Source organism: Schistocerca nitens, chromosome 1 (genome assembly GCF_023898315.1).
Source record: "Schistocerca nitens isolate TAMUIC-IGC-003100 chromosome 1, iqSchNite1.1, whole genome shotgun sequence".
In the NCBI taxonomy this organism is placed as follows: Eukaryota; Metazoa; Arthropoda; class Insecta; order Orthoptera; family Acrididae; genus Schistocerca; species Schistocerca nitens.
This window is the reverse complement of record NC_064614.1, coordinates 544,553,271-544,577,765: the sequence shown is the minus strand read 5'-3', so window position 1 is coordinate 544,577,765 and position 24,495 is coordinate 544,553,271. Positions and strand designations below refer to the sequence as shown.

The following is a 24,495-nucleotide window of genomic DNA, read 5'->3' as shown; positions in this document are numbered from 1 at the left end:
ATCGCGAAACAGCGTCACCCAGCACGTCACACTGAACCCTGTCATCTAGCGCCCACAGAAGCAGGTGCAGTCTCCCCGTCCAAGTTACCACTCCACTTCCTTGCTACCAACTGCCCTTCCAACTGATCTGCACAACCGCAGCAAACTTAAGCGTGGTACTCCCTGAACTCGTTGATACTCACACCCGTGATGCGACTGGAGCACCTGGCCCGCGTTGCCACAAACGGCTGGCCAAGACAAGAATTCAAGCTTGGCATGTAATACCAATTTCGAAACGCAAGAACTATTTGCGTGCTGCCGGCCGAAGTGGCCGTGCGGTTAAAGGCGCTGCAGTCTGGAACCGCAAGACCGCTACGGTCGCAGGTTCGAATCCTGCCTCGGGCATGGATGTTTGTGATGTCCTTAGGTTAGTTAGGTTTAACTAGTTCTAAGTTCTAGGGGACTAATGACCTCAGCAGTTGAGTCCCATAGTGCTCAGAGCCATTTGAACCATTTTATTTGCGTGCTACTCATATTAGTGACACTGGCTGATGCAAGTATTTGCTGCATTATTCACTCTGCTTCAGTAATCGGTTAATGGAATACTTCGACGTCATGCCCGCCTCAAACATCGGCACAACGAAATGGTTGATGACCAACATTAGTACCCAAATACGGAAGATTTTGGCAGTATTGTGGCAACGGGCACTGGGACACCTGTGCACCAACGTGGCAAGCTTGAAGCTTGAAGCTTGAAGCTTGAAGACAAGAGGCATTGAACTGGGACAGCTGTGGAGGAGACTGCAACCGCGAGATCAAGGAGGCACTGGCAGCTACTCTCTATCTGCAGAAACAGCTATCTCGATTCTACATCTTGCCCGCGTGCTTAGGGGACCAGCCTCAGCACTGATAGCTTAGAGTCTAACTGCAATCGCGCCGAGCCGCTGGTGACTGCCACAGTCAGACGCTGCCAGCCAGACGCCGAGGCTCGGTTTCGTACCGAGATGCCATCTCTGCCCTCACTCGCCACGGGTGGGGCACAACAGTACTTCACCACGGCTCCAGCACCTGATGCATCTCTGCCGCTGGCCTGGAAAGCCTACCATGCAAGACGACTAAACCCGTGGACGATGCTGCGCATGGTAGCCGCGGATTACTACACAAAAACGCATCGCCTCTGAGAGACATGGATTCGATGCCCAACCGCCGTCTGCTGGACTTGAGCACAGAATCTCCATTGTAGCGTGAACCTAATGAATCAAATTCCATCAAGCTGAACGTGACTGGATTTATCCTCCCCTACCCAACAGAGTACCTCGTGTCCTTGCATCACTTTCAATGACTTTCATGGTGGTTGTATTGATTGAGACACACATATAAAAGTTCCAGTTATCTTGGCATATACCACTTTGACTCCAGTGCTGATCATCTTATATCTACGTATTAACTGCATTTAAAATTCGTTACGTTCGGTTATACCCGATCTAATCTTCTTCTGTCGCTCCAACTACTAAGACTATTGTGTAGCTAGATATTTGAATAAACTTTTTAGTAGAAGTTGTACTAGTATGTCCTTTTTCTACAGTAGTAAGGATTTTCTATTTATATTCTTGGCTTCTATTCTTTCTAGACCTTTTCGTATCGCTAGGACATGCGACACATGATAAATGTATCAAATTTACGTGTAGTTTCGAAAAGGAAAAAGGAAAGAGAGTAGATTAGACTATAACGTAGGAAGCAGAAGGACAAAGAGTCTGCAAAGAAGGTGCAGCCATGAGATGACGTCGTGTGGAAGACATCCAAGACCGACAATAGAGCGATATTGATGCCGGGTGACGTCGAGCTTATTTGAGAGGAACAACGGCGGTTCTGTACAGTTAGGTAATATAGGAGCCAGACAAAATAATACTTTCAGCTTCTTAATAATGTACACCAGTTCCGTTTTCGTATGTTAAGTTCCACGAGAGACGGGCAGGGTTATACGTTCTAAACGTGATTTCTACATTTCGCCGTAAAGGGTTTGTTTTAAATCTTATAGAGGTGCTCTAGGCAAATTACGATACCAAATTTTTTTCGACATAGGCTAAATGGCTCCATAATGTCAATTTCGGTGATACTAAAGCTCAACAAGATGTGTGGTATTGACTTAAAGTCCATCCGACCAATACCAGAAATTTTCATTGCTGAGTGTGGGACTATTGTTGAGTGAGAGACTGAGTCAATATAATAACACTAAATGGCCTCAGAGACGTCACCTTAGCAACTTTCAGTGTGAATGTAGATGCACTAGAAACCGTGTTGCACGGAGCGAAGGTTGGATTGTACACTTTCCCTAGAGTTCTCCATGAGTAAAGACGTCCTGCGGCGCAAAACTGTGTGAAGGTAGGGTCGTCGGACAGCTTCTAATGTTTTCATTGAGCATTATGAACTTGCACTCCTCACAGCACGGAAACTACCTCTTTGTATTCGTCCATTTTACAAACGGTCCGGCAAAAGGAGCGCCATCAAAAAATGTTTTGCATCACCCCAGTTCACAGAACTAATGAGGACAGACGTTTACTGTGAATATTGTATCACAGGCACAGTCCCTTTGACTGTTCAGAGATGTCACTAGACCCTCCCAAAGATGTAATCAACCATGCATGAGCAGTACCTATTAGACGGAGGGGTCCGACAGCACGGTACAGATAGCCCCAACAACATGCCTTTGGACTGCTGAGGATTGGCATCACGTTCTCCTCACCGATGAGTGTCGCATATGCCTCCAATCGAGACAATCGTAGGAGACGTGTTTGAAGGAAACCCGGTGAGGCTGAACGCCTTAGACACATTGTCCAGCGAGTGGAGCAAGGTTGAGGTTCCCTGCTGTTTTGGGGTGGCATTATGTGGGGTCGATGTACGCCACTGGTGATCATGGAAGGCGCCGTAACGGTTGTACTATACGTGAATCCCATCCTCCGACCGATAGTGTAACCATATCGGCAGCATATTGGCGAGGCATTCGTTTTCATGGACGACAATTCGCTCCCCCATCGTGCACGTCTTGTGAATGACTTCCTTCAGCATGCCAACATCACTCGACTAGGTGGCCAGCATTTCCTCCAGACATGATCCCTATCGAACATACCTGGGTTATAATGACAAAGGCTGCTTATGGACGACGTGGCTCACTAACCACTCTGAGGGATCTACGCCGAATAGCCGTTGAGGAGTGGGAAAATCTGTACCAACAGTGCGTTGATGTACTTGTGCAAAGTATGCCACGAGAAATACAGGCATGTATCAATGCAAGAGGACGTGCTACTGAGTATGAGGTACCAATGTGTACAGCAATCTGGACCACCATCTCTGTAGGTCTCGTTGTATGGTTATACAACATGCAATGTGGGGTTTTCATGAGCTATAAAAAGGGAAGGAATGGTGTTTATGTCTGTCTCTATTCCAATTTTCTGTACAGATTTCGGAACTCTCGAAAAAGAGGTGATGCAAAACTTTTTTTGATGTGTGCATATTTGTTTAAGACGTCGTGTCGTAGACAGCTCAGCAGTCGCACTCGAGGCAGCGGTGTTCTTGACTTGTTAACAATAGTCTAAAAATATTGTACGCTGACTGCCCCTGAGCCAGTATGTGATGAAGGACATATTGTTGTACACCATGAGCTGATGTCGATCCTAAAGCGCAGAAACCTTCTGAATAAAAATTAAATATAAACCTGTACATAACCATGCATATTCTCGTATTAAAACTCATATTCTCGTATTACAAATGGTCCATTCTCTCTTGGCAAAAACCAGGTCTCTTATCCATCCAGTACTCATATCATCGCGTGTACGGTATAAAACTGTACGTGTAAATAAGATCACTGCTAATCAGGGCAATGAGTCGCAGAGTGCAGATCTCTTGTTACCTGTGAAACTACAGCTGGAAATATATATAAAGCATGATCTTACTACACTCCTGGAAATTGAAATAAGAACACCGTGAATTCATTGTCCCAGGAAGGGGAAACTTTATTGACACATTCCTGGGGTCAGATACATCACGTGATCACACTGACAGAACCACAGGCACATAGACACAGGGAACAGAGCATGCACAATGTCGGCACTAGTACAGTGTATATCCACCTTTCGCAGCAATGCAGGCTGCTATTCTCCCATGCAGACGATCGTAGAGATGCTGGATGTAGTCCTGTGGAACGGCTTGCCATGCCATTTCCACCTGGCGCCTCAGTTGGACCAGCGTTCGTGCTGGACGTGCAGACCGCGTGAGACGACGCTTCATCCAGTCCCAAACATGCTCAATGGGGCACAGATCCGGAGATCTTGCTGGCCAGGGTAGTTGACTTACACCTTCTAGAGCACGTTGGGTGGCACGGGATACATGTGGACGTGCATTGTCCTGTTGGAACAGCAAGTTCCCTTGCCGGTCTAGGAATGGTAGAACGATGGGTTGGATGTACCGTGCACTATTCAGTGTCCCCTCGACGATCACCAGTTGTGTACGGCCAGTGTAGGAGATCGCTCCCCACACCATGATGCCTGGTGTTGGCCCTGTGTGCCTCGGTCGTATGCAGTCCTGATTGTGGCGCTCACCTGCACGGCGCCAAACACGCATACGACCATCATTGGCACCAAGGCAGAAGCGACTCTCATCGCTGAAGACGACACGTCTCCATTCGTCCCTCCATTCACGCCTGTCGCGACACCACTGGAGGCGGGCTGCACGATGTTGGGGCGTGAGCGGAAGACGGCCGAACGGTGTGCGGGACCATAGCCCAGCTTCATGGAGACGGTTGCGAATGGTCCTCGCCGATACCCCAGGAGCAGCAGTGTCCCTAATTTGCTGGGAAGTGGCGGTGCGGTCCCCTACGGCACTGCGTAGGATCCTACGGTCTTGGCGTGCATCCGTGCGTCGCTGCGGTCCGGTCCCAGGTCGACGGGCACGTGCACCTTCCGCCGACCACTGGCGACAACATCGATGTACTGTGGAGACCTCACGCCCCACGTGTTGAGCAATTCGGCGGTACGTCCACCCGGCCTCCCGCATGCCCACTATACGCCCTCGCTCAAAGTCCGTCAACTGCACATACGGTTCACGTCCACGCTGTCGCGGCATGCTACCAGTGGTAAAGACTGCGATGGAGCTCCGTATGCCACGGCAAACTGGCTGACACTGACGGCGGCGGTGCACAAATGTTGCGCAGCTAGCGCCATTCGACGGCCAACACCGCGGTTCCTGGTGTGTCCGCTGTGCCGTGCGTGTGATCATTGCTTGTACAGCCCTCTCGCAGTGTCCGAAGGAAGTATGGTGGGTCTGACACACCGGTGTCAATGTGTTCTTTTTTCCATTTCCAGGAGTGTATATAAAGCATGATCTTACTATGTACGTGGACTACCGAATTTTGAGAAAATGTATATAAAAATAGAATATACAAAGAGACCAAAGTTGATGCCAGATGGTATGAACAACACAACGAGAAAGATGTCGTAAATGTAATAATACTGTACCTCTGTCTACTACACAGTGGGTTGCCAAACCGTAATGCCATCTAATGGCTTACTAACATATCTTGTCAACTGATATGCAGGAAGATGGAGATATCTCTAACATGAACTTATAGTGTTAAACAATTGTTAAAGTTCTGTACGCACATCTTATTCCGCCATTCATGAGGACGTTGTCTGTGTGTCTCGCCAAGTGAATGTATAACTCTGGTTGTTCGAGGAAATTCAGTAATCTACATTTTTCAGGCCTGTGGAGAATGCTGATGTTCTTAATGATGTCATTATAAGAATGTTAGAATTTTCTTAAACAAGCACTAAACTCTGGTGGACTCGACTTACTAACATTAACGTGTAGGCTTGCACGCAACAATGTGTGTATCCTGGAGATAATACTTTTGTTTTCACCACGAGATAATATTTTCTGTTGTAGCCCTGTACACGTGGTTATACACAGTAATACTTTAACAATTAAATATTCACGAGGTTCTATACTTCTTGATTTGTTAACAACAGTCTGAAAATATTCTACGCTCACTGACCCTATTTATATTCATAACGATTTTACACCTGACATGTGGAGTAATGTCGACGTACACAATATGTAAATATCGTTTTTTTCTTCTTAGGTGTATGCAAAGTGATCTTTTGCTATCGACATAGATAACAGTAAGAATATATTTTTTGTTTGTGCTCCGTATCAGATGGCCCTAATGGTGGGAAATTTGGAAATTGGAAATCTGTGGTAAGGTCTTATGGGACCAAACTGCTAAGGTCATCGGTCCCTGAGCATACACACTATTTAATCTAACTTAAACTAACTTACGCTAGGGACGATACACACACCCAAGCCCAGGGAGACTCGGAGCTCCGACGGGGGGAACCTCGCGGACCGTGAGAAGATTTAGTTTTTCGTGTTTAGGAGACGAAGTTCCTCTTTGAATCTCTTCTGTATCATGTAGGTACAGATTCCACATACCACTTATGTGTTTGTGACTGTTGTTGCAGACGTATTTTCTAAATGCCCTCCAACATTTCTCTCCGTTCAGAGCCCTAAGATGTGACAATGCATTACAGGTAGCTCATAAAAAATGCTACCGAAATAATGCTTTTGCTCAAGATATTTAAATATTCATTGTGAGCAGTTTTCGTCATTAAAAAGAATCAATATTTGCATCCATACGATTTGATCAAACAATTTCTTGTCTCTATTTTCCACATATATCTTTCGATGATTCTATACAAGCACCTTACCAATGCATTTTGTTCCTCATTGTGCTATTTGTCTTTTTCGTTTTAACTGCTATTTTGGCATAGTTTATTATATGCAACTACTAAGGATTTATTATTCGTAACCTTTCTATGCAGTGAAAAAGATTTAGCCCTGAAGTGTAACTAATTTAATTTCCCCTGTTCCCCACTTTACTTTTAGCATTTACATGTTACGGCCATCGCGAAGACTGCTGCACTGACTAATACTTCTCTTTTATTCTTGGTTTATGAGGATGTTTGCGGAAGTTGGCATTACCTCTTAGATGAAAATAATTATTGCTTGTTTTGGAATTTAGAAATGCGTTATATGTTGTTGTTGTTGTGGTCTTCAGTCCTGAGACTGGTTTGATGCAGCTCTCCATGCTACTCTATCCTGTGCAAGCTTCTTCATCTCCCAGTACCTACTGCAACCTACATCCTTCTGAATCTGCTTAGTGTATTGATCTCTTGGTCTCCCTCTACGATTTTTACCCTCCACGCTGCCCTCCAATGCTAAATTTGTGATCCCTTGATGCCTCAAAACATGTCCTACCAACCGATCCCTTCTTCTAGTCAAGTTGTGCCACAAACTTCTCTTCTCTCCAATCCTATTCAATACCTCCTCATTAGTTACGTGATCTACCCACCTTATCTTCAGCATTCTTCTGTAGCACCACATTTCGAAAGCTTCTATTCTCTTCTTGTCCAAACTAGTTATCGTCCATGTCTCACTTCCATACATGGCTACACTCCATACAAATACTTTCAGAAACGACTTCCTGACACCTAAATCTATACTCGATGTTAACAAATTTCTCTTCTTGCGAAACGCTTTCCTTGCCATTGCCAGTCTACATTTTATATCCTCTCTACTTCGACCATCATCGGTTATTTTACTCCCTAAAAAGCAAAACTCCTTTACTACTTTAAGTGTCTCATTTCCTAATCTAATTCCCTCAGCATCACCCGACTTAATTTGACTACATTCCATTATCCTCGTTTTGCTTTTGTTGATGTTCATCTTATATCCTCCTGTCAAGACACTGTCCATTCCGTTCAACTGCTCTTCCAAGTCCTTTGCTGTCTCTGACAGAATTACAATGTCATCGGCGAACCTCAAAGTTTTTACTTCTTCTCCATGAATTTTAATACCTACTCCGAATTTTTCTTTTGTTTCCTTTACTGCTTGCTCAATATACAGATTGAATAACATCGGGGAGAGGCTACAACCCTGTCTCACTCCTTTCCCAACCACTGCTTCCCTTTCATGCCCCTCGACTCTTATAACTGCCATCTGGTTTCTGTACAAATTGTAAATAGCCTTTCGCTCCCTGTATTTTACCCCTGCCACCTTCAGAATTTGAAAGAGAGTATTCCAGTCAACATTGTCAAAAGCTTTCTCTAAGTCTACAAATGCTAGAAACGTAGGTTTGCCTTTTCTTAATCTTTCTTCCAAGATAAGTCGTAAGGTCAGTATTGCCTCACGTGTTCTAACATTCCTACGGAATCCAAACTGATCTTCCCCGAGGTCAGCTTCTACCAGTTTTTCCATTCGTCTGTAAAGAATTCGCGTTAGTATTTTGCAGCTGTGACTTATTAAACTGATAGTTCGGTAATTTTCACATCTGTCAACACCTGCTTTCTTTGGGATTGGAATTATTATATTCTTCTTGAAGTCTGAGGGTATTTCGCCTGTCTCATACATCGTGCTCACCAGATGGTAGAGTTTTGTCATGACTGGCTCTCCCGAGGCCATCAGTAGTTCTAGTGGAATGTTGTCTACTCCTGGGGCCTTGTTTCGACTCAGGTCTTTCAGTGCTCTGTCAAACTCTGCACGCAGTATCTTATCTCCCATTTCGTCTTCATCTACATCCTCTTCCATTTCCATAATATTGTCCTCAAGTACATCTCCCTTGTATAAACCCTCTATATACTCCTTCCACCTTTCTACCTTCCCTTCTTTGCTTAGAACTGGGTTTCCATCTGAGCTCTTGATATTCATAGAAGTGGTTCTCTTCTCTCCAAAGGTCTCTTTAATTTTCCTGTAGGCAGTATCTATCTTACCCCTAGTGAGACAAGCCTCTACATCCTTACATTTGTCCTCTAGCCATCCCTGCTTAGCCATTTTGCACTTCCTGTCGATCTCATTTTTGAGACGTTTGTATTCCTTTTTGCCTGCTTCATTTACTGCATTTTTGTATTTTCTCCTTTCATCAATTAAATTCAATATTTCTTCTGTTACCCAAGGACTTCTATTAGCCCTCGTCTTTTTACCTACTTGATCGTCTGCTGCCTTCACCACTTCATCCCTCAGAGCTACCCATTCTTCTTCTACTGTATTTCTTTCCCCCATTCCTGTCAATTGTTCCCTTATGCTCTCCCTGAAACTCTCTACAACCTCTGGTTCTTTCAGTTTATCCAGGTCCCATCTCCTTAAATTCCCACCTTTTTGCAGTTTCTTCAGTTTCAATCTGCAGTTCATAACCAATAGATTGTGGTCAGAATCCACATCTGCCCCAGGAAATGTCTTACAATTTAAAACCTGGTTCCTAAATCTCTGTCTTACCATTATATAATCTATCTGAAACCTGTCAGTATCTCCTGGCTTCTTCCATGTATACAGCCTCCTTTTATGATTCTTGAACCAAGTGTTAGCTATGATTAAGTTATGCTCTGTGCAAAATTCTACAAGGCGGCTTCCTCTTTCATTCCTTCCCCCCAATCCATATTCACCTACTATGTTTCCTTCTCTCCCTTTTCCTACTGACGAATTCCAGTCACCCATGACTATTAAATTTTCGTCTCCCTTCACTACCTGAATAATTTCTTTTATCTCGTCATACATTTCATCTATTTCTTCATCATCTGCAGAGCTAGTTGGCATATAAACTTGTACTAGTGTAGTAGGCATGGGCTTTGTGTCTATCTTGGCCACAATAATGCGTTCACTATGCTGTTTGTAGTAGCTAACCCGCACTCCTATTTTTTATTCATTATTAAACCTACTCCTGCATTACCCCTATTTGATTTTGTATTTATAACCCTGTAATCACCTGACCAAAAGTCTTGTTCCTCCTGCCACCGAAATTCACTAATTCCCACTATATCTAACTTTAACCTATCCATTTCCCTTTTTAAATTTTCTAACCTACCTGCCCGATTAAGTGATCTGACATTCCACGCTCCGATCCGTAGAACGCCAGTTTTCTTTCTCCTGATAACGACGTCCTCCTGAGTAGTCCCCGCCCGGAGATCCGAATGGGGGACTATTTTACCTCCGGAATATTTTACCCAAGAGGACGCCATCATCATTTAATCATACAGTAGAGCTGCATGTCCTCGGGAAAAATTACGGCTGTAGTTTCCCCTTGCTTTCAGCCGTTCGCAGTACCAGCACAGCAAGGCCGTTTTGGTTAATGTTACAAGGCCAGATCAGTCAATCATCCAGACTGTTGCCCCTGCAACTACTGAAAAGGCTGCTGCCCCTCTTCAGGAACCACATGTTTGTCTGGCCTCTCAACAGATACCCCTCCGTTGTGGTTGCACCTACGGTACGGCCATCTGTATCGCTGAGGCACGCAAGCCTCCCCACCAACGGCAAGGTCCAGTAACTATTTTGGCATAGTTTATTATATGCAACTACTAAGGATTTATTATTCGTAACCTTTCTATGCAGTGAAAAAGATTTAGCCCTGAAGTGTAACTAATTTAATTTCCCCTGTTCCCCACTTTACTTTTAGCATTTACATGTTACGGCCATCGCGAAGACTGCTGCACTGACTAATACTTCTCTTTTATTCTTGGTTTATGAGGATGTTTGCGGAAGTTGGCATTACCTCTTAGATGAAAATAATTATTGCTTGTTTTGGAATTTAGAAATGCGTTATATATATATATATATATATATATATATATATATATATATATATATTCCAAAACGAGCAATATATATATATATATATATATATATATATATATATATATATATGTGAGTGTGTGTGTGCCAGAGCGATCTTCGGTTTTGATATGTGTTGATTTACTTTATATCTCAAGTACAAGAAGCAGTGTATTCATTCAATCTCCAGTACAGGGATTTGTATATTCATTCAGAATGTTCTCTGTTTAAGCTATAGGTTTTCCTAACTGGTAGTTCCCTTCAGTTATTTATTAATTTGCGAGGAGGACTTTTACTGCATTTGAGATTACCTGTTTTAATCTTAACGTTCGGCAAACATAAAGTGATATCCCGCAAGTATCAACTCTTGAAATATTTACGTACCACCTCAGCATTCATAGACTGATGAGCCAAAACGTAAGGACGACCGCCGACCGCGGGATTTAACACCACTTTGTGACGCGGCTAGTAAGGCAGTTACGCTGAGCAGAGACGATACGGGCAACAAATGTGGAAATTCACTGACATAAGAAACTGTGACATAAAGGCATCCAATGTCTGGGAAGGGGCATCTCGGAAGCCGCGAAGCTAGGCCTCTGTGCGCTTACTGTTGTCGTCAGCATATACGGAGGGTGGTTAAAAGACGGTGAAACCAGTAGCAGGCGATAAGTTATTGGATATCCATGCTGAGCCATACTGGCTCGCCTCGATTCCTCTTTCGACCTGCTGACTTGACCCTTTGACCTTGCGCTCCGCGAGGAGGCGCATCGGCTCTTGGAGGGGCAGCCGTAGAGAGGGGAGTTGAAACTGGCCAACCTTCCGGGCCGGAGGCGGGCGTGGAGGTGCAGTCAATACGTGTCTCGGCATGTTTCGCGACAGTCTGTGAATTAATCGACTGCATGCCTTTCGAGGATTATTCGAACGTTGCTTATGTGGCCCGTTCTTGTTGGCTTGCTTGTATCGCAGATGCATGACTTTGGGGGGTAAATCTTGTGGCTGTTGGTTCTGTTGACCTGCCTATCGCTACCTAACTGACTGATGCCCAGGCCTCCATCGCTCTGAGTTGGCTTACGGCCTTGTTAGCGGCTTATTGTGTAATCCTGCCGGTGTTTCGTTAATGTGTACCTGATGTTTGTAAAAGGTCTCTGAGCGCAGCGTACCTTTCATGGTGAGTTGTGGAAGGTTCAAAATGGCTCTGAGCACTATGGGACTTAACATCTGAGGTCATCAGTCCCCTAGAACTTAGAACTACTTAAACCTAACTAACCTAAGGGTATCACACACATCCATGCCCGAGGCAGGATTCGAACCTGCGACCGGAGAAGTCGCGCGGTTCCAGACTGTAGCGCCTAGAACCGCTCGGCTACACCTTCCGGCCTGTTGTGGAAGGGCTTGCTCATTTTACCTATTGGTTTAAGTACCTTTTAAATTTAAACTATTCTTCTACATACGTTCAAAAGGTTACCCCTATTAAATTTTCTATTTAACATGGTCATTACTTTTTTTATCAAGTGTGTTATTGAACAATGTTTTAGATGTCCAGGTGCGTATCAGATGTGCACTTTTCTTCACGTGTCAGTCTCATTTAAGGTATGCTCGACGGTGTGGACTTCCTGCGCACGCCGCTATCCTTCCAGTTTTCTGTTTAAGTACCTTCAGGCACATCTTATGTAAATTTAATAAGGTCTTTTGTCTATTTATTGTATTGTTCCTTTTCCCCTATAGAAGCTCTGATAATTTGACGCTACTAGGAGATGGAGGGAAATAATCAGTGGCTTTTCATTAGGTTTTTTGGGTCGCACACTCCCTCCCCCCTCCCTGTTATTAAATGTCGATATTTTTGCGTCAAGTGATTTCACTTATATACCCTTGATGTTTCTGTTTATTCCTCAGGCGGAGCTCATTGGGGCTTCCGCCTCTTGTAGCAGTTCCGGCCGTTGTGTAATTGTGTCAGGAGGGAGCCGGGAGGGAGCGATAGTAAGATATAGCTTGGGTTGACTCGTTGCTGCATGGCTCTGGCGCGTGTTATAGTCGCCAATGTGGTGGTTTGAGTCCAGCCTATCTCTCTGTGTCTTGACCAATTCTTCGCCGAGATATGTGAGTTCCTTGCCGTATTCCGTTCTAAACTGATGATCCTTAAATTATTTTGGGATGCGATCCTCATTTCGGTTAATTCGGGAGCGGGGAGGGCCTCTTCCTCTCTGAGCAATTCTCTAACTGCCAGTAGGGCTAGGTTTCATCTTAAGGGAGAATGTTTGATGCTTATATTTTTAAAAGGTTCTTATTTTATTTACATTGTAATGGTTTCTCTATTGTCATTCAGGTCAACATGGTTACTTATTGTAATTCGTTGTGCTTCCTTGTCAATTACTTCATTGTCAACATCTCTAAGCAGAACAGATAGCGATCGGTGACAATTATAACGACAGCGTAAGAAGCAGGTTCAGACATAAGCGTGTAAGAGCACACCATTCATTGCTCATACAAGCCCCACGTGTTCCCATGTATGACAAAGTGACATGGCCAATTGAAATTGTAGTGGTCGCCGGATGATTCATACTGGAACGTGGATTAATGGAAACGTGTCTCCTGCTCGGATGACTCATGTCTCTTCTTACACCAGGACGGTGGTGGATTCCAAATACGTCGTCATCCATGCGAATTGCTGTTCGGATGCAGCTCGGTGGCATAATATGAGGGCTTTTTTCATTTTTAATTTACGATTGATCGCGAAATTAGAAGCACGGTGAAAATTCGATGAAACTTTGGGTAGTGTGTCTAGTCACGTCATGTTGCACTTTTCAGCTCTGAATTCACAGTGGGCACATAAAGATGCCTACAACAACAGTATTTGCTGCGACTTGTGGAGGGTCTGCTCAAAGGTGTCGCTTGATGTCATGCCACCCACATAACGTAAGTAATGCGTGTTTTCTTCTTGGCTGCACGCTGCAGGTACAACAAAATCTCTCCGGCAGCGTTTTCGATGGGAAGTGTTTGATCACCCACCGTATAGCCCAGGCTCGCCTCTCTATGATTTTCATCTCTTCGCTCACCTGAGCTACTGGCTATGAGGACAGCATTTTGGTAGAGGCAAAGATCTGCAGACGAGCGCAGGGAATTGGCTGTAAACACAAGTGGCCTCTTCTGTGACAAGGAAAGTTGGTAGCACACAATGATGAATGTCTAAGTCGGAGAGGTGACTGTGTATTGAGAAGGTGTAGCTAAATTTTGGAAGTAAAACAATTTTGGTTTTTAGAATGGTTTCCATTTTGGACTCGATCAGAATTTGAAAAGAAAAACGAGGAAACAAAGAAAGAAAAAGAAGACTCACATTATGCGATGGGGGACAGCGACAGAGCTTCCGTGAGACTTGTAGTAGTAACAGAAGGCACCCAGACAGTGTGAACTACGTGTAATTCTCCTGCATCCCTACATGCATAGTGTGTTTCCCGAAGGCGATGGCGTCTTAGAGGAGCCTAACTGTTGTTCTTGTCATAAGGCCAGTAACTTGCTACAGCGGTTTGAGAAGCATGGCAGAGATTTCACGTTGACCTCTCGGCAACCATATTCGCTAGACGTAAACCAGATGGAACGCATCTGCGACACTATCGGGCACCAGATCCGCTCTCACCAACCACTTCCCCGAAATTTACGGGAAATTCGTGGCCTTCGTGTAGAGATCGGTTGATAAATACTGTAAGTAGGCTGTTTAGATTATTATGTTGGCAACACCACGTAGCACTATGTATGAAAATTACTGACTGTGCTGTGTGCAGTCTGTGGCTGGTTTGCATTGTTGGAATTTTTGTTATTGTAGTGTTGGGCAGTTGGATGTGAACAGCGCGTAGCTTTGCGCAGTTGGTGGTGAGCTGCCAGCAGTGGTGGATCTGGGGAGAGAGATGCTAGAGTTTTGAGAGCGGACGATCTGGACGTGTGTCCGGCAGAAAAGGGAAATTTGTAAGACTGGATTTCATGAACTGATATATACAGGGTGGTCCATTGATAGTGATCGGGCCAAATATCACACGAAAAAACTACAAAGAACGAAACTCGTCTAGCTGGAAGGGGGAAACTAGATGGCGCTATGGTTCGCCCGCTAGATGGCGCTCCCATAGGTCAAACGGATATCAACTGCGTTTTCTTTAATGGGAACCCCCATTTTTATTATATATTCGTGTAGTACGTGAAGAAATATGAATGTTTTAGTTGGCGGGTTAAGGTATGGTGCGGCATTATGGGAGGAAGGATAATTGGCGCCCGTATTATCGATGGCAATCTAAATGGTGGAATGTATGCTGATTTCCTACGTAATATTCTACCGATGTTACTACAAGATGTTTCACTGCATGAGAGAATGGCGACGTAGTTCCAACAGGATGGCTGTCCGGCACATAGCTCGCATATGGTTGAAGCAGTATTGAATAGCATATTTCATGACAGGTGAATTGGTCGTCGAAGCACCATACCATGGCCTGCAAGTTAACCGGATCTGACGTCCCCGGATTTGTTTCTGAGGGAAAAGTTGGCCGATATTTGCTATCGTGATCCACCGACAACGCCTGACAACATGCGTCAGCGCATTGTCAATGCATGTGCGAACATTACGGAAGGCGAACTACTCGCTGTTGAGAGGAATGTCGTTAGACGTATCACCAAATGCATTGAGGTTGACGGACATGATTTTGAGCATTTATTGCATTAATGTGGGATTTACAGGTAATCACGCTGTAACAGCATGCGTTCTCCGAAATAATAAGTTCACAAAAGTACATGTATCACATTAAAACAACCGAAGTAAAATGTTCAAACATACCTATGTTCTGGCCGGCCGCAGTGGTCTAGCGGTTCTAGGCGCTCAGTCCGGAACCGCGCGACTGCTACGGTCGCAGGTTCGAATCCTGCCTCGGGCATGGATGGGTGTGATGTCCTTAGGTTTAAGTAGTTCTAAGTTCTAGGGGACTGATGACCACAGATGTTAAGTCCCATAGTGCTCAGAGCGATACCTATGTTCTGTATTTTAATGTAAAGAACCTATCTGTTACCAAATGTTCGACTAAAATTGTGAGCCATATCTTTGTGACTATTATAGCGCCATATATCACAAAGCGAAAAAAGTGGTCCAACTAAAACATTCATATTTCTTTACGCACTGCAGGAATATGTAATAAAAATGGGGGTTCCTATTTAAAAAAGAACGCAGCTGATATCCGTTTCACCTATGGCAGCGCCATCTAGCGGGCCAACCATAGCGGCATCTGGTTTCCCCCTTCAAGGTAGAGAAGTTTCGTTCTTTGTAGTTTTTTCGTTTGATGCTTATTTCGTGAGATATTTCGCCCGGTCACGATCAATGGACCAACCTGTCTGTATATAATGACATTTGAAATCTATTAAGGTAAATACATCGTTTGCTCTCCATAAAAATCTTTCATTTGTTAACTATGCCTATCAGTAGTTAGTGCTTTCAGTAGTTAAAATCTTTTATTTAGCTGGAAGTATTGGCGCTCGCTATATTGCCGTGGCTTGACTAACGAAGATTTCTGTGAGGTAAGTGATTCATGAAAGGTATGGTTTATTGTTAGTCAGGGCCATTCTTTTGTGGGGATTATTGGAAGGCAGATTGCGTTGTGCTAAAAATATTGTGTGTGAGTTTAGTGATGATCAAAGTAAGTAAAGAGAGAAATGTTTGAGTCCTTTCAGTTTTGCTGATCTGTTTGGAAATCAATTAACGTAGAGGTTTACCAGCACAGTAATTTATAAGTTTCCAAAGTGGACGTTTCAATACCTCTGGAAACCTATCATGGCCTTGTAACCATACCAAGCAAAATCGCTGCTGTATTGCTTTGGTTGCACAATAAAGCCGGTGTCATATTATTTTGGCTCACCAGTGTATAGTGACTCTTAGCTTTGAAAAGTACCGAGCGAGGTGGCCCATTGGCTAGCACATCGGACTCGAATTCGGGAGGACGATGGTTCAAACCCGCGTCCGGGCATACTGATTTAGGTTTTCTGTAATTTCCCTAAATCGCTTCAGGCAAATGCTGGGATGGTTCCTTCGAAAGGGCACGGCCGATTTCCTTCCCTAATCGGAGCTTGTGCTCCGTCTCTAATGACCTCGTTGTCGACGGGACGTTAAACACTAATCTCACCCTCCTCCTTTGACAGGTGAGCTGATACGATACACTCCAGTGCGGAGCCCGCGAATAAGAAGAGGAGCATCGGCGACTGACCTGTGCAGGGCGTGTCGTGGTCGACGGCGACGTGGCGGCGCTGTAGGCAGGCGGCGCGGTGCAGGTGGCAGTGCGAGGCGTAGCGGCGGCCGTCCGTGCCGCAGACGGCGCGCGCGTGCCCGCGGCCGCGGCTCCTGGGGCAGCGGCGCCGGCACTGGCACACCGCGGAGCCGGCGCCGTCCAGGCGGCACTCGCGGCCCGCGCCGCACACCACGCCCAGGCACGGGTCTGCAGACACCACCGGCACCTCACTTCACCCTCTCGTCCACTAGCAGGTCGTTGACAGTTGAGAGAGACGTGACTGGGATAAAAGGTACATGGTGTATAGCGAGAACAGATGCTAAATTGGAGAAGAAAAATCGAAGGTATTAACGCGGAGGCCCAGATAAAAATCCTTTACTACAATCAGAGGACCTTGGAGAAGCTGTGCCGAACAAATACTTACTCTGAAAGAATCACGGCTTATTACCGCAAACGAAACAACCCTCTCTGAATTACACTACTGGCCACTAAAATTGCTACTCCAAGAAGAAATGCAGGTGGTAAACGGGTATTCATTGGACAAATATACTAGAATTGACAGATAATTACATTTTCACGAAATTTGGGTGCATAGATCCTGAGAAATCAGTACCCAGAACAATCACCTCTCGCCGTAATAACGGCCTTGATACGCCTGGACATTGAGTCAAATAGAGCTTGGATGGCGTGTACAGGTACAGCTGCCCATGCAGCTTCAACACGATACCACAGTTCATCAAGAGTGGTGACTGGCGTATTGTGAAGAGCCAGTTGCTGGGCCACTATTGACCAGACGTTCTCAATTGGTGAGAGACTGGAGAATATGCTGGCCAGGGCAGCTGTCGAACACTTTCTGTACCCAGAAAGGCCCGTACAGGACCTGCAACATGCGGTCGTGCGTTATCCTGCTGAAATGTAGGGTTTCGCAGGGATCGAATGAAGGGTACAGCCACGGGTCGTAACACATCTGAAATGAAACGTCTACTGTTCAAAGTGCCGTCAGTGCGAACAAGAGGTGACCTAGATGTGTAACCAATGGCACCCCATATCATCACGCCGATGATACGCCAGTATGGCGATGACGAATACACGCTTCCAATGTGCGTTCATCGCGATGTCGCCAAATACGGATGCGACCATCGTGATGCTGTAAACAGAACCTGGATTCACCCGAAAAAATGACGTTCTGACATTCGTGCACCCAGGTTCGTCGTTGAGTACACCATCGCAGGCGCTCCTGTCTGTGATGCCGCGTCAATGGTAACCGCAGCCGTGGTCTCCGAGCTGATAGTCCATGCTGCTGCAAACGTCGTCCAACTGTTCGTGCAGATGGTTGATGTTTTGTAAACGTCCCCATCTGTTGACTCAAGGATCGAGACGTGGCTGCACGATCCGTTACAGCCATGTGGATAAGATGCCTGTCATCTCGACGGCTACTGATACGAGGCCGTTGGGATCCAGCACGGTGTTCCGTATTACCCTCCGACCCACCGATTCCATATTCTGCTAACAGTCATTGGATGTTGACCAACGCGAGCAGCGATGTCGCGATACGATAAACCACAATCGCGATAGGCTACAATCCAACCTATATCAAAGTCGGAAACGTGATGGTACGCATTTCACCTCCTTACATGATGCATCACAAGAACGTTTCTTCAGGCAACGCCGGGCAGCTGCTGTTTGTGTATGAGAAATCGGCTGGAAACTTTCCTCATATCAGCACGTTGTAGGTGTCGCCACCGCCGCCAACCTTGTGTGAATGCTCTGAAAAGCTAATCATTTGCATATCACAGCATCTTCTTCCTGTCGGTTAAATTTCGCGTTTGTAGCACGTCAACCTCGTGGTGTAGCAATTTTAATGGCCAGTAGTGTACATTTATAGATTTCAAGAAGGGATATGATTCTGTTCATAGACCCTCACTGTTAAAAATTTTGAGACGTTTCGTGCTCCACCCAAATTTAATTAAACTAACAGTTTTCACCTTAACAAGTACAAATTCGAAAATTAACTTCAGAGGGGAACTTTCTGGTTCATTCTTGGTATAAACTGGTTTTAGGCAGGGAGATGGCCTGTCACCACTTCTTTTTAATTGTGCCCTTGAATACGTAATGAGGGAATGGTACAAGTACAATCCAAAGAACATTAAGATTGGAACATAAAAAGACGACATAAAGTTGAAATGCGTAGGATTTGGTGACGACCCTGCTCTTCTCGCCAGCAACATTCAAGGAATCAAACAACAAATACAATCATTGCAGGAAATAACTCAGAGTATTGAACATAAACTATCTTTAGAAAAAAACAGTAATTATGCTAACGGAACAGCCACTGGCAAACAAAATTAGAATTGTAGAACTCGACATAAAAATTATTGAAAAATTTAAATACTTGGACGAAATAATAACACATAACCTGAGTAAGAAACCATCATGGCAGAATAGAATAGGTAATTTCATTAAGACACATTATGTTATCAAGAACGCATACAACAAAAAATGCTTCTCAATAGTGACAAAACGGAAACACCACAAAATAGTCACACAGCCACAAATAACATATGTTAGTAAAACTGTATTTAAAACATCCAACACTGTAGCAATGGACAGATTACTCAAAAAGAAAGAAGAGTAGTCAGGACATGTATACATAAAAAAATACCAAAAAGACGGACTTTGCAGAATAGCCTCAAATGAAACAGTTTATAAAGAAGTAGAACCAGTCACAGGTACAATGAAGAAGGGACGGATCTATTTCCTAGGACATTTGATGAGAACAACAGAAAATAGAATTAGCAGGAGAATAATTGAGCAGTTATGGAATAGTAAGAGTGGCATTAGATGGATCGCAGAGGTCAAGGAGGATATGATCAAAGTACAGGTTACGATGGAGGATTTGAAAGGCAAGACAGACCCACTCAAGAAACTTCAGGACAGACATATCAGATTACCAATAAAAACTAACGAACAGAGAATGGGAAGGGTGATTTCGTATGAGGAGGGAAAGGAACGATCGGAAAGAATGGAAAAGTACTGGGTCAACAAAAAACGGAAGAACCTAGTTCATAATACTGACTAAAGTGGTCCAATGTAGGTCATAAAATAAACAAAAACAATTCAGGAGAAAAGGCAGCAGCACTTCGAAGACCTGTACGGTGGAGACAAACTGATGTGAAATATACGGTTGTCAGAAACAGTCTCAAATGCATGTAAGGTTGTTACAAGCTACGTTGGTAAGAAAAAAAATTCCATACGTTCAGCTGATGCCAAGTTAGCTAGCATTGGAGTTAGCCATTCGGGCCGTTGCCCTCGAAAATCCAAGCGGCCTGCCAAATACGGTGTCGCCAAACATGTTCACATGTTCTTCGTCTGGTTTGGTAAAAACGAGCAAGAGAACCATATAGAAATTGGACATGGGACGGTAGAAAGGACCTAACCTGAGCCAAAGGCTGAGCAGGCTCGTGTGTGATCATCTACGCGATGATAACAACTGACATTAATTGCATCTGGTGGGCCGCTTGAATCTGCGCACACTGCGCTGCCGCCTTATTGGCTAACTTCAACTCGGATACAGTGCAACGTCTCGCAGTTTTTTTCTGAACAATTATTTCTCAACCCATACACTACTTTGTAAGACCTTTACAAGTTTTTCAGACTGTTTCCGACAACCTGTATTATAGGAAGACAAAGTGGAATCCCGCAAGGTCTTCCTTTTCTAGTTCTCAAATGTTTTCTTCAGGCAACTGTCAGCAGCGAATATACGTCTCAGGATATTCGTGCCATTTTACTACATTAGAACAATTTATTAATCTGCCACCGGGTTCGGTCACTCACCATCATGTATATGACAACTGAATTAGCATCAGAAAACGCAAATGACAACAAAACCTCAGGTGCTAAACGTCATAAAGACACGAAATCCAAAAAGGTAACTTACGAAAAAATTTGCTACAGCAAGTCACATGTCAAACATGTTGAACCTTACAGTCGTAATAACTGTCAGTTTCGAGAGCTATAATGTAAAATACCAGCACTTTTCATACGCCAACAATTTTTCTCATGCACACACAAAAAGAAACTGGCCATACGTAGCAGCATGTAGCGTAAGAAGCCAAAACACTTGTAACCGCAAAGAACACACCACAATTATGTCCCGTCTTATCGCATGTATTCGCGGAGTCGACATGTTATTCTGGATTTGGCAGCGTTAATGGCAGAGGGTGGCCTCATGCCATTTCTGTCACCACGTCTTTCCATACCAAACGGAATCTGTGTGCATCATCTGTCGGCATCTAACGCTGTACCATGAGAAAGAATGACATTGTTTTCGAAATATAACTTAGGGACCTGCTTACCAGCAGAGTATTCACTCAGTCGGATATGTAAAACTGCTGGAAAATCACATTCATGTTACTCAGCAGGTTACTGTTCGTTTAACCCTCCGGACGCATTCGATTATGGTCTGGCGTGTTTTTCTGAATCCTGGAGGCCACTATTTGTGCTCTGCTATCTCATGCCATAATGAGACCGAAATTTGACCAACTACTGAAAGACATCAGCTCAAACAACTGTGAAGGATGAGATACCAATGGAGATTTGCATTTACTACAAGAGTAGAAACTATGTTCGAAACTAAACTGATTGCCGGCCGGAGTGGCCGTGCGGTTCTAGGCGCTACAGTCTGGATCCGCGTGACCGCTTCGGTCGCAGGTTCGAATCCTGCCTCGGGCATGGGCGTGTGTGATGTCCTTAGGTTAGTTAGGTTTAAGTAGTTCTAATTCTGGGGGACTAATGACCACAGCAGTTAAGTGCCATAGTGCTCAGAGCCATTTGAACCATTTTGAACTAAACTGATTCCCCTAAATTTGAATAAAATTAAGGCGGTATCGCTGTAAAACACTAAAACTATACAAACGCCATTTCGACAAACTTTGCAAAGGCCCTCTTCAGGGCACTGAAGTTGTTTTTATTTCTCACAAAGACGTGGCCTTATATTCAAACGGATTTCATTCAAATTCACGTGCACCGTAGGAGCCCACACACTCTCATTACCACCAGTTTTCCCAAAAAAAATTATCAGCATATTGCCGAAGAAAGCATGAGCAAATAAATGTGAGAATAAGTTTTTGAAATCAGCTACAAGTTCTACTTTACATTTTTTATTATCGTGTTTCGCTCTACAAATGAGCAAGAGCATCATCAGAATTTACACTGTAAAAGACACAAATAGAGATAATAAAAAAAACTTACACTAACGTTACGTAAAGTACGTATTATCTTTACAGTATGGTGACTTACGCAGATAAAGATCCTCCGTTATATGTTTACGAAGAATTGGAAATTTTTGTATAAAAGTAGAAAAACTTGTGAAGTTTATTAAACGATCAAAACGAATTTAATCTACATGGGTTCTTACAGTTATTTGAGAAAGTGCTGTAGATAAGCAAACAAAATATAATAGCTTCCGTATTTTTCTAACAGAAATATTTTTAAGAACGGTGGTTTTGAATGCATTTTTGTACAGACTTTTTAAACATGTATTTTTTGTAATGCAAAGATATTTTAATTTTTGTAGATGTACTCGTATTTTTTGAAAGATAAGGTGATATACATACAGACATCAGATGCCTGTGCACACGCTCATGAAAGAGGCAATTGAAATATAAATTTCGTTTTCTATAGTTGTAAATTATTTTAGGATACACTATACCATGGACTTTAGAAGTACTGTAGTACAGTCAGTTTCACCTTTGGTACTGTCAATGTCATCACGTCGTACTTTAAGTGCTATAGTACACCCATTTTGAACTTTAGAGCAGCCATCCAACTTTCAACGCAATCTTTAACGCTGTCTGCCAACGTTAAACGTAAGTCACTATACTGGAAGTAGAATATGTACTTTACGTAAATTCCACGTCAGTTTTCCATATTATATCAATTTGTATCTTTTACAGTGTATAATCTGATGATTCTCTTGTTCATTTGAAGAGTGGAATCGGTCAATAAAAAATTCAAAGTATTACTTGTAGCTGTTTTCAAAACTTAGTTTTAGCAGCCTCTCCGCCTGCAGGCAATGCCTGCTCTCGCTAAGTGTAACACTATTTGACGTATGGAACATAAGGTAATCGCTGGCGAGCTATCAACTTTCCAAAGTTATTGAAAGTTCGGTGCGAAAGTATTGACTAGCGAGCGTCAAGCGACCGGAAGTTGGTGGTGTCTCTCCGGCCTTTGGGGTTGGGGAAACGCGGTTAGCTGTTACGACAGCATGTCGATGAAGGGGCTGGCTCGAAATATGGTGGCAATCGCAATATGACGGAATGGGGCCACTCAGAAATATTCACAGTTTCGACGTATTGCGTAAATAGTCATATCCGTGCCGTAGCAGTACTCAGGTGCATTTTTTGATACATTGACACCATTTATATCACAAAACCTACAGCAGCTATACAGTAGGTGAAGATGTATATTCTTATTAAAATCATTAAATATTATTAACAGTTGACCGTTTCGTGCGATCTTGACAAACACGGTGTTAAATGACAGCGTGGGGCAGTACTTCTCATCACTAAAAGCCACACATCTGTATACATTTTATTTGGTGAATTATTGTGTGCTTTTGTATCTTTTCCCTCGCATGAAATTGCAACACTACCATCTTCTTCACACCGACAAAGAACACGAAAGCAGCATCGACTTTCCTTGTCCCTTTCCCCGTGTGCCCATATGCTGTAGGCTACGGTCCTGCGCGTTTTCTAGTTTACTTAATCAAGTATTAAATTTGATATTTATATTAAAGACACTCGTCACTTGAAAGTGATAATTGAAATATGATATTCGATACCTCCATTGAATTCAGTGCAAAGTGACTATTCTATTGAACAGGCTCCATTTATTTTAATGACAAATTCTTGTTCACCTATTGTAATCGCCTGTGCGAAAATTTTACGTATTAATTATTGCCCTTAAATTATTAGATAAAGGACCGGGAGAGAAAGATCTTTAATTTGACGTAAATGATTTGTTCGTTAATTATGTATGTTTTAAATGGTGGTCCATCTTCTGTATTTTATGTATAGTGTGAATTTTCTCGGGAAAATGGCTTACAAGGGCGCGCAAATGATAGCTCCAGGCTCATTCTGTGTCGGGCGGTCGTGCCGTGAGAATTGACGTTGCAAGTAACAAGTTTGCTGGAGTACTGACTGTGTGGTTTAGGTCGTGAAGTGAGAGTTCTGGAGTAGAAAGCAGATAATAGGATATTTTGACACTTTTGGAACTTAGGAGAATGACGAGTCGAGTGGGGGTTAGCATCTGGCAGTCAGTTAAAATTGTAGAATTTCATGAATGTTATCCAATGTACAGTGTTGAACATTGCTTTTATTTCATTTTATGTATATTTCATTTCATGAAATTTATTTATTTACTTATTTATTTATTGGTGAAAATCTGGAAGTGTTATTGAATTCACTGCAACCTATTCGTGATTATCCGAATTTTGATATGTTGATGGTCGCAGTGGTCTTTATTTATAAGGTGGCTAAATTTTGGTGTTTAGTGAACAGAATGAGGCTCTGTTTCACTGTGCAACTGTGATGTTTAAATAGTAATTGATTTCACTTCA

General features: G+C 43.6%; 1 protein-coding gene across 1 annotated transcript in view; it reads right to left on the bottom strand.

Annotated features, from left to right (window-relative positions):
- LOC126259840 (follistatin-related protein 5-like) overlaps positions 1–24,012 on the bottom strand; it is a 279,684-nt gene extending 255,672 nt beyond the window's left edge. Inside the window, exons 1-2 of the mRNA XM_049956931.1 lie at positions 23,982–24,012; positions 16,857–17,084 (exon numbers count right to left, since the gene is read on the bottom strand). Coding sequence (XP_049812888.1) covers positions 16,857–17,084; positions 23,982–24,012 — 259 coding nt within the window. The remainder of the gene's footprint in view (positions 1–16,856; positions 17,085–23,981) is intronic.
- Positions 24,013–24,495: the final 483 nt, after the last annotated feature.